The 16,422-nt window shown below is 43.1% G+C and overlaps 1 protein-coding gene across 10 annotated transcripts in view; it reads right to left on the bottom strand.

The window, feature by feature from the left end:
* The window catches only part of LOC141110959 (galactoside alpha-(1,2)-fucosyltransferase 2-like), a 539,222-nt gene that overhangs the window by 321,404 nt on the left and 201,396 nt on the right, over window positions 1-16,422 (bottom strand). For all 10 annotated transcript variants that reach the window (XM_073602783.1, XM_073602787.1, XM_073602798.1 and 7 more), the window contains exon 3: window positions 8,839-8,895. Coding sequence is in view for 1 of the 10 variants with exons in the window: in XM_073602798.1 (XP_073458899.1) it covers window positions 8,839-8,895 (57 nt within the window). In the remaining 9 variants the exon portion in view is untranslated. The remainder of the gene's footprint in view (window positions 1-8,838; window positions 8,896-16,422) is intronic.

Genomic DNA, 16,422 nt, shown 5'->3' with positions numbered 1-16,422 from the left:
TTTAGGCTCGATTCACACCTATGCATGTTGCTTTTGAGCGTTTTTGGAGGTTTTTTTTTCATGCTTGCCGCGTTTTTGAGCCGCGTTTTTGCCGCGTTTTTGCGGCGTTTTTGCCGCGTTTTTGCCGCGATTTGCGTTTTGCGTTTTTTTTTTTTTCATTTTTTTTTTACAGTCTTACAAAAAAATTACAAAAAAAAAAAAATAAATAAAAAAATAAAAAAAACGGCAAAAACGCACCAAAAACGCACCAAAAACGCATCAAAAACGCTGCAAAAACGGTGCACTTGCGTTTTTGATGCTTGTCCATTGAAAACCATTACATGCAAAACGCTGCTTTTTGCATGAAAAAAAGTCCCCGACCCTTTCCAAAAACGCAGAGATACAAAAAAGCATTGATGTGAACATGTTCCATAGGAACCCATGTTAAAAAATTCCCGTGCATTTCTGCAAAATGCAAAATGCATCAAAAAACGCGCTAGTGTGAATGGGGCCTTAGCCTTTGTTAGATCTGCAGTTGCCACAATGCTGTGCTGCACATGTGATCAGTTATGACACCAGCCATTTGGTGGCTTGACAGTTTGGTTGGGAGCAAAAGCAACTGTGACAGTTATCATTGAATGCCTTGAATGTAGCTGTTTTAGCAAACTGTTAAATCAACGGGTTTAGTTCCACTTTACATTATATCAATGTTCTTTCTCCAGCAAGATTTATTTTGCCATGAGTGTTTAATTTTAATGGTAGCCATGTATAGGGAAATCTTCAGGCAACTTGACCACTTTCATAAAGCGTTCGATTTTGCAAACATGAATGGATCAAATGAACCGCATGCAGTTTTGAGTTTTTCATAGTATCAAGAGAAACTTTTTGTAGTAGTTTGCCTTAAAAAATTGTCTAAAAGTTGCCATAAGTATGACCAGTATAACCGGAGACTGCAGGGAATAAACTCCAATTCCTAATGTATCAATACGTCAAGCTAAATGTCTGGTGCTGAGTGCCAGTTGAACTCATGCAGGAGCAGAGCAAGGAAGGGTCTTATCCCATCTGTGTGTAAGTTTGAAATCTGGAGTATCACAATAAAATAATATAAAGTAAACATATTTATAATATCTAAGATAGGAAACTTTACCTGTGCATAATGACCGTCAACTACTGTTATTAATAGCCATTTTTAGAATTATAGAGATTACAATTTGTTTTCTCTTGTTGGTTTTTTAACTCTTTATTACTATACCCAATTCTTTATGAAATAATGTGCAACGACCCTTCAGAAAGAATTTGACATCAGAGATCTATTGAGAATGAGATCTAATGAATACTGAACCTACTGCCAATGACTCCTTTGGAAAGCATTCATATATGAGAAAATGGAAAGAGAGAGGATAAAAAGGAAATAATTTTTTCTTTACAAAATTAACCCTCTCCCTCCTCTAGCTCTAGGAGTATTTTTTGAAATATAAACCTTTTGTTGAAGTTCTGTATTTAGACAATGGTTACTTATATATTTGTGTTAATTTTGTAGTTTTTTAAATTTACTTATTAATGGATACAAATAAAAAGTTTTTTTTTTGTTTTTTTTTTAAGCATTAAAAAAAGCTTGGTCTCTTTCCTCTTTTCTTTACCTGTTTCTCCCCCTCTCTCTTACTCACTCCCCTACGCAATGCACACCATTGGTAACGCAATCTATTGGTGTAACACCCTTAACAGTTACCTTGCCCCCATCTCACAGAGTAATACTCTTATCTTATACTCACTACATTAATAGGCTCTCGCCTCCAACGTCCTTGTACTTCTTGGAATCCGTCAACGCATATATGCTTGTGTAACCCTACATTACGCTGTATCTTCACAACCAATGCATTTTTCTCTATATTTCTTAACCAATATACTCTTTGTAATTTTCATTGTTTTCAAATGAATACATATTACTGTTTATTGATTGTTACCAATAAAAAATTTGAACAGAAAAAAAGCTTGGACCTTCTTGTATGGATGAGTTCAGACAGCTGCTTTCTGACTGAACATTAAAGAAGAATTCCATTCTGAAAATAGGAGGTCGGACGTTCTGCATGGGCACTATTCAGAGAATGCTTTGCGCTGCCCTGCCTCTCCACCTCGTCCAATCAGAGAACGCTTTGCATTTATTCAGAAAGTGTAAAGCATTCTCTGAATGACTCTCATGCCAATTGGCCGACCTTCTGTGTGCAGAATGTGGCATACCAGCTGCTTAGCACAGGACCTGGAAGCCAGTGAAGATCACTGGTGTAGCGGTGTATCTACTACAGCAGTGGTTCTCAACGTCGGTCCTCAAGTACCCCTGACAGGCCATGTTTTGGAAATAGCTGTCCAAAATACCAAACCATTACCTCTGATTTAAAGCACCTGTGCAAGATAAAGGAAAACCTGATACTTGAGGACTGAGTTTGAGAACCACTGTACTACAGCAATTTTCAGCTTCCAGGGGCATCGGCCAGGTACGGTATATAAAGTACCTGTACATGGTTACATTGGTGCAGGCTGCACCAATGTAACTATGTATAAAATATCCATACCTGGAATTCTTCTTTAAAGCCATCATGCAACCTCCATTGCACAATTACATCTTCATATGCCCCTCACCTTTCTCTGTTCTAATGTTGTCCCACATGGGATTCTAAGGGAATCTCTCCCTACATAGTGCGCCTCCCACCCCCTACAGCTCTTCTTCCTTTAATCACTCTGCCACTTTTAGTAAATCGACCTAATGTATTTCAATTTCTCGGTTTATTGGGTACCAGAAATCTTGTTCTTTGTCTCCATCTTTAGGTAGTTTCAGGAATTTCAGGGGTTTTTCAAATGTTCTTTCTTTTTTCTACTACTGTATCAATATACTTTATACTTTCCACCATCATAAGTGAAGGACAATTTGAGAAGCTTAGAATCAGATATTTCCTACTTGGCACTGATAAATGCTACCGGCAGCTCTAGGTGACCACCCACACGTGATAAAAGACAGGTTGGCAGCTGTTGTGGCTTATGGAAATAGACTTAGCTGGGACTGAAGTTAGAAATGAGGGAACCAATCAAAATTCACTCCAACTCCAATTTGAGGAAATTAGAATTTGAATCAGATTTTACCAGTATAAAGTTAAAGAATTTTTAGAAGGATGCTAGTTACAGTTCCTATTGGTTTCCTAACATCATGAGCTTCTGGTTTTAAAATGAGGAGATGAAAATAGAAAGCAGAATAAATGTGTTTATCCTAATTTAGTGTCCTTATCCCTAACAGATTAATTTATTTTATATATTTTTTTGTTTGTTTAGGACCAGTTCACACCAGAACACAGTGGGTTTTCAGGCACCATATCGCATTACCATGCATGCAATTTAGTGCAGCGTTTTGTTCAAAAGTAGTGCATGCAGTACTTTTTGTGTGGTCTGCTGCAATTTGAATGGGCTGAAAATCACACTGCAGGGGAATGCACAGAAATGTGTGGTTCAGGTGTGAACCAACAATTAGTGATTTCCACTACTCACTCACTTTTCACTGAAGTGGCACCATCATTGAGTTTGAGAAGTTGCATGGTTACATAGGTTGAAAAACACCACAAATCCATCTAGTTCAATCAACAGAAAAAAACATAAATAGAAAACCTCAATATACACAATCTTATACTCACAGTTGATCCAGAGGAAGCCCCAAAAACTCTATAAAACGTTTTCATATTTGCTAATTCCTGAGGGCGTTTATTCCACATTTTTACAGCTTTTACTGTGAAAAAGCCTTTCTATATTTGGAGGTTAAATCTCTTTCATTGCCTATTTACAGCCTCACAATTGCCCATCAATGCAGCTTGATCAATGCCCATCTGCAGCCTGATCAATGCCCAAATGCAGCCTCACCAGTGCCATGAATGCAGCCTGATCAATGCTCATCTGCACCCTCACCTCAGATTACTGCTGCCTCGGAGGGGACAGGGAGGGGGGCGAGACGAGCACCATTAGATTACATACAGCGAGAATCTCCTGTTTACTCGGCGGCCTCTTTAGTACAAAGTTCTGCCTCCTGGACCGGCTTCTATGATAGACAGAACACTGGTCCAGTGTCGGCCCAGGAGACAGGACTTCGTATTAAAGAGGCCGCTGAGTAAACAGGAGATTCTCCTGGATGTAATCTGATGGCACTCATCCTGCCCCCCTCCCCATTTGAGAGATGGAGATCTACCAGCACTTCCTCCTGTACACCTCCTCCACCCAAGGGTGGACAGGAAATATCAAGCCCCCCATAGCATTAGGTTGCTTGGAGGAGGAGGAGGATAGGTGTTCTCTGTAACCAGGATGGCGGACCTATATCCCTTGACTATGAGCGTGATTTGACCACTTTTGATTAAGGGGTCACACAAGTTCTGGTAAGCGAAATAGGAGTTCCCTTGGATGACTCTCTGGCTTTTCTCATGAGCTTCACCTCCTGAACACAACTTGTGGGTTGTTAGTCTTTTTTTTAACCATTCTGATTCTGGAGATTTTGGACTTTTTATATGTATATATATTATTTCTTTTGGAGCAGAAGTCACTATCATCAAAAACTTTTTTGTGTTGTTTTTTCACCTATTGTGTGATGTTTTAGTGCTGCACTATTTATATTTATGTTTTATAATGTATTGTATCATGACATAGCACAGAGCAGCTTACAGTGGTGTATTTACACTCAAGCACAGATTTGCTTTATATATACACAACAGAGCTACTCTCCGCCTTAATAGACCTTGCTGAGCCACTGTCTAGGGTTGCCACTTTTTCATCAAGCCAAACCAGAACATTTTAGCTGCGCATAGTAATTTTTTTTTTAAGTAAACACTATGGGGTTTATTTACTAAAGGCAACTCCACATTGTACTACAAGTGCACTTGGAAGTGCAGTCATTATAGATCCAGGGGGGACATGCAAGGAAAATAAAAAACAGCATTTTAGCCTGCACATGATTGGATGATAAAATCAGCAGAGCTTCCCCTCATTTCAGATATTCCCCTCAGATTTACAGCGACTGCACTTCCAAGTCCACTTGCAGTGCACCTGTAGTGCAGAGTGGATTTGCCTTTAGTAAAACAACCCCTATAGGATTGTAACAGACCTGGGACACCTTTGGGCACTTCAGAGAGAATAGCAATGTGGTGCACATAGTGCCCCCTCACCCTCCTGTCAAGCTCTGTTCCGAGCCACATTTCTGTCTGAATAATGTGTCTGGGTTTCAGGTGGACTGAAACCCGGACACGTGACTCAAAACCCAGACTGTCCAGGTGAATCTTGGACAGGTGACAACCCTACCACTGTCTCCCTGCAGTTTGGGAGTTGTACCAGCTGGTAAGGGATGTACACGTGTTCCAGTTCAGTATATTGGATTTGTCGTAGCCAAGGTGGTTTGCAGGTAACTACTAAAGACTTCAAAAAGAAGGATTCTTTATTACATAAGACAAATCGAAAATCCAGTCCAATTCAGCACAATCCAAAGTACGAGCCCTTAAGGTCCGTTGAACTGGAACATTTATGACCTTTAGACAGAAACAGTCCTATTGAATAGAGTAAAAGCCTAATCCAAACCAAATGTTCACACTGACTGGGCAGATTGACAAGTTCCTCAATATTTGTAATTCTGTCATTTGCTCTTCTATCCAACTATGTAATGAACATAACCCATTACTGTTTTTTCTGTGTACTTCTGCAGCTCAACCTGGATGGGTTCCCAGTCAGAGTGTGTCAGCGAGATTGTCAGTGCAGCCTGATGTCTACTGCTTCATTATTGGGCGAAAACAGCAATTACATAATGAGTCTCACCCTATATTTTCCCATGCTTTTTTCATTTATTGAAATTTATTGATGTCTATATACTACCAAACAATACCGACCTCAAGCAGGTCAACACAACAGAAAAATGTGTTCAAGGTGACATAGACTAGATTCATTTGATCAAATTTGTCTAGATGAAAAAGATCTTTTTATGTATTAAAAATATGTTAGTGAAATTCATTTCCAAAATCCAAAATGTTTGTGTTTTTTTAACCACTTCAATACCAGGCACTTAGACACCTTCCCGCCCAGGCCAATTTTCAGCTTTCAGAGCTGTCACAATTTGAAGGACAATTGCGCGGTCGTGCTACACTGTACTCAAACAATTTTTTTATCATTTTGTTCCCACAAATAGAGCTTTCTTTTGGTGGTATTTGATCACCTCTGCGGTTTTTATTTTTTGCGCAACAAATAAAAAAAGACTGAAAATTTTGAAAAAAAACAAGTTTTTCTTTGTTTCTGTTAAAATTTTTTGTAAATAAGTACATTTTCTTGTTCAATGACGGGCACTGATATGGCTGCACTGACGGGCACTGATACGACGGCACTGATGGGCACTGATGAGGTGGCACCAATGTGGTGGCACTGATGAGGTGGCACTGGCAGCACTGATGATGGGCACTGATAGGTGGCACTGATGGGCACTGATAGGTGGCACTGATGGGCACTGATAGCTGGCACTGGTATGCGGCACAGATGGGCACTCATAGGTGGCACCGATGGGCACTCATAGGCGGCACTGATGGGCACTCGTAGGTGGCATTGATGGGTACTTATGGGTGGCACTGATGGGTACTTATGGGTGGCACTGATAGGTGGCACAAATGGGCACTGATGGGCACTGATAGGTGGGCACTGACAGGTGGCACCAATGGACACTGATGAGTGGCACTGATGACACTGATTGCTGGCACTGATGCCCCTAAGGGTGGCATTGCTGGACATCACTGCAATATAATGGTGCCAATCAGTGCCCATTTGTGGGCACTGATTGGCACAGATTGGGCACTGACTGGGCACATTGGGCACATGTGGATGGCCATGGGATACATACCATACACATGTTGCCCCCTTCCCTGGTGGTCCTAGTGGCAATCTCTGGTGGTCCAGTGTGGTCATCTGGGGGGGGCTGCGCTGATAAACAAGCGCAGCCCCCCGTCAGGAGAGCTGCCGATCGGTTCTCCTCTACTCGCGTCTATCAGACGCGAGTGAGAAAAAGACGATCAACGGCTCTTCCTATTGATTGGACACGGCTGATCACGTGGTAAAGAGCCTCCACCTCCGCCGGAGGCTCTTTACCAAGATCGGTGTAGCGGTGTGTCAGACTGATACACCACTCCACCGCTCGCCGTGATGTGCGCCCCCGCGGGTGAGCGGCGACATGTTATCCTGCTGGACGTCATATGATGCCCAGTCAGGATAAATGAACCAGATGACGGATAGCAGATGACGGCCGGGCGGGAAGTGGTTAAAGTGGTGGTAAACCTCAGACATGAAGTATGAACAAAGCATATCCCATGTACTTGTCTCGAATAAGAGCACCGAGTCTCATTTTTGTTTGCTGTTTCAGTCCTCTGCTATCTGCATAAATCACTTCTGACAAGTTTTTCTGACACCAAGAGCAAAATGGTGACAGGGGAGGGACCTCCAGCCGATTGGGAGCCACAGCTCTGTTTCTGGGTGCAGGGGGGGGTCTCTTCCCACCAATCAGCTCTCAGAGCTCTCCTCACTGAGCTCTGCAGAGTGTAATTTCAGGTCTCTGCCCACTTTTTCTGAACTCTCAGGCAAGCTTTATAAATTATGGACTTTGAACAGATGTAGAGAAGACTGCAGATAGACAGGTACAGCTTATATAGGAGGAATTTTTTAAATAATTGTGTATCACCTGAGCCCAATTACTTCACTGGGTATATGTAAGGGTTTACCACCAATTTAATCCAAACAATTGTGTACAATATTTTTATCCTTAGCTTTCTGCCACTGCTATTCTAAGTGCAAATATTGTAACCATATAACCATGTATAAAAATACACTATATTACCAAAGGTATTGGTACGCCTGCTTTTACACGTACATGAATTTTAATGGCATTCTAGTCTTAGTCCGTAGGGTTCAGTATTGAGTTGGCCCACCCTTTACAGCTATAACAGCTTCAAATCTTCCTGGAAGGCTGTCCACAAGGTTTAGGAGTGTGTCTATGGGAATGTTTGACCATTCTTCCAGAAGCCCATTTGTGAGGTCAGGCACTGATGTGGATGAAAAGGCCTGGTTCGCAGTCTCCGCTTTAATTCACCCCAAAGGTGTTCTATCGGGTTGAGGTCAGGACTCTGTGCAGGCCAGTCAAGTTCCTCCACCCCAAACTCGCTCATCCATGTCTTTATAGACCTTGCTTTGTGCACTGGTCCAAATCATTTGGTGGAGGGGGGATTATGGTGTGGGGTTGTTTTTCATGGGTTGGGCTTGGCTCCTTAGTTCCAGTGACGGGAACTCTTAAGACGTCGGCATACCAAGACATTTTGGACAATTTCATGCTTCCAACTTTGTGGGAACACTTTTGGAGATGGCCCCTTCCTGTTCCAACATGACTGCGCACCAGTGCACAAAGCAAGGTCCATAAAGACATGGATGAAAGAGTTTGGGGTGGACTAACTTGACTGGCCTGCACAGAGTCCTGACCTCAACCCGTTAGAACACCTTAGGGATGAATTAGAGCGGAGACTGTGAGCCAGGCCTTCTCGTCCAACATCAGTGCCTGACCTTACAAATGCACTTCTGTAAGAATGGTCAAACATTCCCATAGACACACTCCTAAACCTTGGGGACAGCCTTCCCAAAAGAGTTGAAGTTGTTATAGCTGCAAAGGGTGGGCCGACACAATATTGAACCCTACCGGACTAAGACTGGGATCCCATTAAAGTTCATGTGTGTGTAAAGGCAGGTGTCCCAATACTTTTGATAATATAGTGCATATTGATGCAAAACCACGTCATTACACTAAATGGAATAGTTTGCTCTTACCTCTGTACAGGAAGTGCCCGAATGCTTCATTGGGAATGTCTTCATAAAACATGGCTCCTGAAATAAAAGAAAAAATAAGCAATTTAAAAAGAGCTTCAAGTGTTACTTTCTTTTACTATACCTGTTTAAAGGGCGAGTACAAAGTCCTTGTTGAGCAGATAATTATAGACCATTTTAATGCAAAACACCACAGACTTAGCGCAATTCAAACTAGAGCCTCATTGTGAGCTGCGTACGCAATTCTAGCTTCTGCCAGTTTTTATGTTTGCCCTCATTTATGGGAGGTCAAGATTGGTTCTTGCATGCATCACAACATTTTCAGGCAAGGGAGAGCTTTCCAGTGCAGCGACTTTTCACCCAATTTTTCTACTCAGAATCCAGCCCCATAAAAAATGTATGGGGTTCTACTGTGCATGCATGGATATCAGGATAAAGATCTCTAGGCCACAGGAGTTAAGCTGGCCATACAGGGATATTTTTTTATATCAAAGTATTCTTTGACAAGTGATATTTTTTTTTAAAGCCTAAGTATATAGCTAAAGAAAAACCAAACAAGCACAAAAATCAGTACAGGGGACATAATTTATGGTCAGTAGGAGGTATCTCTTGTGCCGATTCCTCGCTTGTTGCTACAAATTCTCTTCTGTCCATGCCCCTCCCACACCCCTTCTTCCGCAATCTTTTGGTGAAGCAGGGGTTAATACAACTAAGGGGCTGTCATCAAAAGTGCTCTACTATGCCCGCCCCTTTCCACCCACCTCCTGCATTCATAGAACCCATACTACTGCTTCTATGAATGAAACACGGGCTGCCCCCTCCATTCATAGATCCTTTTATTATTTATAAAAACAATAGTACGGCTTCCATGAATGGAGGAACTGGGCAGAAAGAGCTGGCATAGTCAGGCACTCTTGATTTGGAGCCTGTGACAGTCCCTCAGTGGTGGTGGTAGTGGGGGGGGGGGGGGCATTAATGGAGGTGGCTTTCTACTAATAGAAGAAGCATCAGCACAAGGGAAAACATTCTACTGGAAGAAGGTTATTTCCCTTGTGCTGATTTTTCTTTTTCTTTTTTTAATTTTAGCTACACTTTAAACTCTGTTTATTGAACTCAATCAGTTATAATAAGTATAAAGTACACATATAGTCACAATTACAGTAATTGTATGAAAAACATCTGACTAAAATATGTTTCATTAAAGTGATACTAAACACACACTGTTTAATTTACATTGTCCTTTCTATTTCTGTATGTGGATGATGGCACTGTAATTCTTAAAAAAAAAATTTTTTCCTAATGGATATCACATGCCCCAGCTCTTTCCCAGCCTGTCTGCAGGGAAACATAAGCAGCAGGAGCTTCTAGTCCTCTGCTGCTGGTCACATGTTCAAAGTAAAAGAAAAACTGCCTTTTGGAATACAAAGAAAAAGTAAAGAATAAATAACAATAAACTCTTTTAAATTGTCATACAAACAGAGGCGTTGCTAGGGGGTGGGTATTGGGGCTATAGCCCCGAATCTGGGGCCCATAGCCCCGGGTCTCTTGCTGCAGGATCCCTGCCTAACCTGCGGCGGGCGGGCTGGCTGCATGAGAGAGGCGGGGTGAGAGAAGAGAAGCAAGCGGGCGGACGAGCAGAGATGACATCATCTCTCTCTAACCACTCCACATCAGTGCTCTTCACAGCCGGGCCTCTTCAATGTGGGAGCGAGGTGCAGAGAGATGATATCATCTCTCACTGCCTGCCACACATCAGTGCTCTTCCACCCTCACAGCACGGTGGAGTGGAGGTCACGTGCTTCCTGTCATCGCTGGAGCTCCATTCTGCAGCCAGACCCCCCTTGCTTCAATGCCGAAGGTGGGGCAGGGAGCAGCGAGATGACATAATTTCTCACTGCCTGCCCCGCATCACCGCTCTCCTGCCCTCACTAAATGAACCAGTGCATGCAGCCTGCCACCGATGCAGCGACAATGCACATTTGGAGGTACTGGCTGGCATGGCAAGTTACAATACACATCAGTTGGAAAGTGACAATCCACATCTGGTGCCAGGTGATGTGGCAAGTGACAACCCACATCTAGTGGCAGGTGACGTGGCAAGTGACAATCTGAAAATGGTGGCAGGTGACGTGGCAATCTGAAAATAGTGGCAGGAGACGTGGCAAGTGACAATCTGCAAATGGTGGTAGGTGACGTGGCAATCTGCAAATGGTGGCAGGTGACATTTCAAGTGGCAATCTGCAAATGGTAGCAGGTGACGTGACAAGTGACAATCCACATCTGGTGGCAGGCGACATGGCAAGTTGCAATCCATATCAAGTGGCAGGTGACGGTGGCAAGTAATAAGCTGCATTTGGTGACAGGCGACGGTGGCAAGTGACACGCTGCATTTGGTGGCTGGAGATGTGGCAAGTGACACGCCCCGGGCTCCCACTGATTCTGCATTATGGTTGAACTACTTGCTTACCACTGGTGTGCCCCCCCCCCCCCCCATGGGCCTGCAAAAAGGTTGGTGACTGCTGCTATGGGCTCTAGCCCCAGATTTTTTGCAGACCTAGCAACGCCCCTGCATACAAATATATATATTTGAAATCAAATCTTTATTATTTTTGGCAATAACATGGTGTGGGCGGATTTCTGCCAGTCACAGGCCGTGTCACGCCCCTCCAGCCTGTGTCTTAGAATAACAGTGAGGTGAAGCCTCTATCAATCTAATTTAATATCCTGCCCCCATTGTGTTTAGCTGGTTAGTAGGCATAGAGGAGGAGGGAGGGAGTGGGTTGTCATTTACCACTGTGTATACGCCCCCCCATGTGTGACTCTATAGCCACATGGGCTGCTCAGATGTGATAGGGAGGAAATGCTCAGAGCATGTGCAAGTGTTGGCATGTGCAGAGCTGCCAACACTGCTCTGCAAAATCCCTAGCTGAATTGGGGACAGAAGGGGGATATAGAGAGCAGCAGGACCAACCATATTTTTGCCAAATGCAGAAAACGAATCTCATAATGACTAAGTGAGTATGAACAGCATGTACTACACCATTTATTATAGTTTTTAATAAAAAAGAACTGGGACATTGACAGTCTACTGTGTGCTTTTGTTTCATACACACATACATTCTAAAACACATTGCCAAGAAGATCACATATACTGAGCATGTTAGTTATAACTGTAAGGATAGGGAGGTCACTCCGAAATCAATCTGAGGGTAGAATTATACCACAGGTTCCACATTTTATGGAATTTGAGAGACAGTTCTAATTCTCATATATAACTTTTTTTAAAGGGATAATCTGATTAACCAATAATTTATATAAGGCTACTCTAGGGGAGGATGGACTCATCATGTAATAGCTTATCAAAAGAATATTTTACTACAGCGTGGTCAATTTTCTTAATCTGGTATACCAAATAAACATATGTCAGATGAATATGGGAGAGGGAGCTGCGGTAAGGTGGTGAGCACAGTAACCACTTGCTGCCAAAAGTCAGATATAATCAGACACCCCCAAATGTTCATTACATTGTGTAAAGTTGGGGGTGACCATATGTCCCATTTTGTGCAGTCAAATAGAAGATGGGTGTGTTTGGTATAAAATATATAAACAAATTACTGGTAATCTTTTATTAATCATTGGTGAAGCCAACATATGGAAGGAGCATATGCCATCTCATTTCTCTGTAGACATGGTAGGTAGCAGTATCTGGTATTTCATCTTAATTGCCAGTGAAGTTTTACTCTGTTTAGTGTGTAGCAAGTGGAGATATAGAGAGTGGATATTAATCCTTTGGGCCTTGTGATTTTCACACTCCTATTAGTGGGTATTCAGAGATGGGTTTATCATTTTTCCTGATGGTGCCTCCAAGCCATGGCACAGTTGTAGGAATCTATAGAAGAAATCACTGGGTAAACCGTGTCTCCCCTGTAATTGCATGAATAAGTACATTCTTACCTTCTTGCAACTGTTTGCAAGAGTTATGATACTATTGGATTTCCATAGTGCAATAGTGGAACTATTCTAAGTGTAGGGATGTACCATAGGGATACGTTATCTGAGAAATTCTAAAATTAAGTGAGACATTTAACCTCAAACTACACTGCTTTGGCCAGTTTCAGGATGGGTAGGTGGTGTTTGCAGGGGACCTTCAGGAATGTTAATAACTGTTTTGTCCTTGGAAAGTCCGTGGTCCATGGAGAATGAATAAGTAGACAATGATTGACTAAACCAATGATACTTTATTCATCACTATGTTCCTTTTTTACTTACTTTTTAAACTATTAATGTGATAATTTATTTTTATTTTATTTATTTCAGGTACTTATATAGCACCGTCAATTTACTCAGCACTTTACATATACATTGTACATTCACATCAGTCCCTACCCTCAAGGGGCTTACAATCTAAGGTCCCTAACTCACATTCATACATACTAGGGACAATTTAGACAGGATCCAATTAACCTACCAGCATGTCTTTGGAGTGTGGGAGGAAACCGGAGTACCCGGAGGAAACCCACGCAGGCACAGGGAGAACATGCAAACTCCAAGCAGGTAGTGTCGTGGTTGGGATTCGAACCAGTGACCCTTCTTACTACTAGGCGAGAGTGCTACCACTACACCACTGTGCCACCCATAATATAAAAGGTTTCTATGAAAGGTTTAGTGTAGTGTAACACTTTTGGTACGTATGTTCTGCTTTTAATATATAGGCCTCCACATCTGTCCAAAATGAGGGACAGAGGGATTTGGTTTCAAATGAGGGACAATTAGGAGGTATGTATATCTGGCGGGGCCATACCAAATTCCTCATTAGAATCTTTGTAATTTTGCTAGTTACAGTGTAATGCCCCGTACACACGGTCGGACTTTGTTCGGACATTCTGACAACAAAATCCTAGTATTTTTTCCGACGCATGTTGGCTCAAACTTGTCTTGCATACGCACGGTCACACAAAGTTGTCGGAAAATCCGATTGTTCTGAACGCTGTGACGTAAAACACGTACGTCGGGACTATAAACGGGGCAGTGGCCAATAGCTTTCATTTTCAAACAAGCACAAAAATCAGTACAGGGGACATAATTTATGGTCAGTAGGAGGTATCCCTTGTGCTGATTCCTCGCTTGTTGCTACAAATTCTCTTCTGTCCATGCCCCTCCCACACCCCTTCTTCCGCAATCTTTTGGTGAAGCAGGGGTTAATACAACTAAGGGGCTGTCATCAAAAGTGCTCTACTATGCCCGCCCCTTTCCACCCACCTCCTGCATTCATAGAACCCATACGACTGCTTCTATGAATGAAACACGGGCTGCCCCCTCCATTCATAGATCCTTTTATTATTTATAAAAACAATAGTACGGCTTCCATGAATGGAGGAACTGGGCAGAAAGAGCTGGCATAGTCAGGCACTCTTGATTTGGAGCCTGTGACAGTCCCTCAGTGGTGGTGGTAGTGGGGGGGGGCATTAATGGAGGTGGCTTTCTACTAATAGAAGAAGCATCAGCACAAGGGAAAACATTCTACTGGAAGAAGGTTATTTCCCTTGTGCTGATTTTTCTTTTTCTTTTTTTAATTTTAGCTACACTTTAAACTCTGTTTATTGAACTCAATCAGTTATAATAAGTATAAAGTACACATATAGTCACAATTACAGTAATTGTATGAAAAACATCTGACTAAAATATGTTTCATTAAAGTGATACTAAACACACACTGTTTAATTTACATTGTCCTTTCTATTTCTGTATGTGGATGATGGCACTGTAATTCTTAAAAAAAAAATTTTTTCCTAATGGATATCACATGCCCCAGCTCTTTCCCAGCCTGTCTGCAGGGAAACATAAGCAGCAGGAGCTTCTAGTCCTCTGCTGCTGGTCACATGTTCAAAGTAAAAGAAAAACTGCCTTTTGGAATACAAAGAAAAAGTAAAGAATAAATAACAATAAACTCTTTTAAATTGTCATACAAACAGAGGCGTTGCTAGGGGGTGGGTATTGGGGCTATAGCCCCGAATCTGGGGCCCATAGCCCCGGGTCTCTTGCTGCAGGATCCCTGCCTAACCTGCGGCGGGCGGGCTGGCTGCATGAGAGAGGCGGGGTGAGAGAAGAGAAGCAAGCGGGCGGACGAGCAGAGATGACATCATCTCTCTCTAACCACTTCACATCAGTGCTCTTCACAGCCGGGCCTCTTCAATGTGGGAGCGAGGTGCAGAGAGATGATATCATCTCTCACTGCCTGCCACACATCAGTGCTCTTCCACTCTCACAGCACGGTGGAGTGGAGGTCACGTGCTTCCTGTCATTGCTGGAGCTCCATTCTGCAGCCAGACCCCCCTTGCTTCAATGTCGAAGGTGGGGCAGGGAGCAGCGAGATGACATAATTTCTCACTGCCTGCCCCGCATCACCGCTCTCCTGCCCTCACTAAATGAACCAGTGCATTGTCGCTGCATCGGTGGCAGGCTGCATGCAGCCTGCCACCGATGCAGCGACAATGCACATTTGGAGGTACTGGCTGGCATGGCAAGTTACAATACACATCAGTTGGCAAGTGACAATCCACATCTGGTGCCAGGTGATGTGGCAAGTGACAACCCACATCTAGTGGCAGGTGACGTGGCAAGTGACAATCTGAAAATGGTGGCAGGTGACATGGCAATCTGAAAATAGTGGCAGGAGACGTGGCAAGTGACAATCTGCAAATGGTGGTAGGTGACGTGGCAATCTGCAAATGGTGGCAGGTGACATTTCAAGTGGCAATCTGCAAATGGTAGCAGGTGACGTGACAAGTGACAATCCACATCTGGTGGCAGGCGACATGGCAAGTTGCAATCCATATCAAGTGGCAGGTGACGGTGGCAAGTAATAAGCTGCATTTGGTGACAGGCGACGGTGGCAAGTGACACGCTGCATCTGGTGGCTGGAGATGTGGCAAGTGACACGCCCCGGGCTCCCACTGATTCTGCATTATGGTTGAACCACTTGCTTACCACTGGTGTGCCCCCCCCCCATGGGCCTGCAAAAAGGTTGGTGACTGCTGCTATGGGCTCTAGCCCCAGATTTTTTGCAGACCTAGCAACGCCCCTGCATACAAATATATATATTTGAAATCAAATCTTTATTATTTTTGGCAATAACATGGTGTGGGCGGATTTCTGCCAGTCACAGGCCGTGTCACGCCCCTCCAGCCTGTGTCTTAGAATAACAGTGAGGTGAAGCCTCTATCAATCTAATTTAATATCCTGCCCCCATTGTGTTTAGCTGGTTAGTAGGCATGGAGGAGGAGGGAGGGAGTGGGTTGTAATTTACCACTGTGTATACGCCCCCCCATGTGTGACTCTATAGCCACATGGGCTGCTCAGATGTGATAGGGAGGAAATGCTCAGAGCATGTGCAAGTGTTGGCATGTGCAGAGCTGCCAACACTGCTCTGCAAAATCCCTAGCTGAATTGGGGACAGAAGGGGGATATAGAGAGCAGCAGGACCAACCATATTTTTGCCAAATGCAGAAAACGAATCTCATAATGACTAAGTGAGTATGAACAGCATGTACTACACCATTTATTATAGTTTTTAATAAAAAAGAACTG

The sequence above is a fragment of the Aquarana catesbeiana genome, linkage group LG10, assembly GCF_042186555.1.
Source record: "Aquarana catesbeiana isolate 2022-GZ linkage group LG10, ASM4218655v1, whole genome shotgun sequence".
NCBI classification, from domain to species: Eukaryota; Metazoa; Chordata; class Amphibia; order Anura; family Ranidae; genus Aquarana; species Aquarana catesbeiana.
The sequence above is the reverse complement of the archived record's forward strand: the minus strand, read 5'-3'. Positions and strand labels throughout refer to the sequence as shown.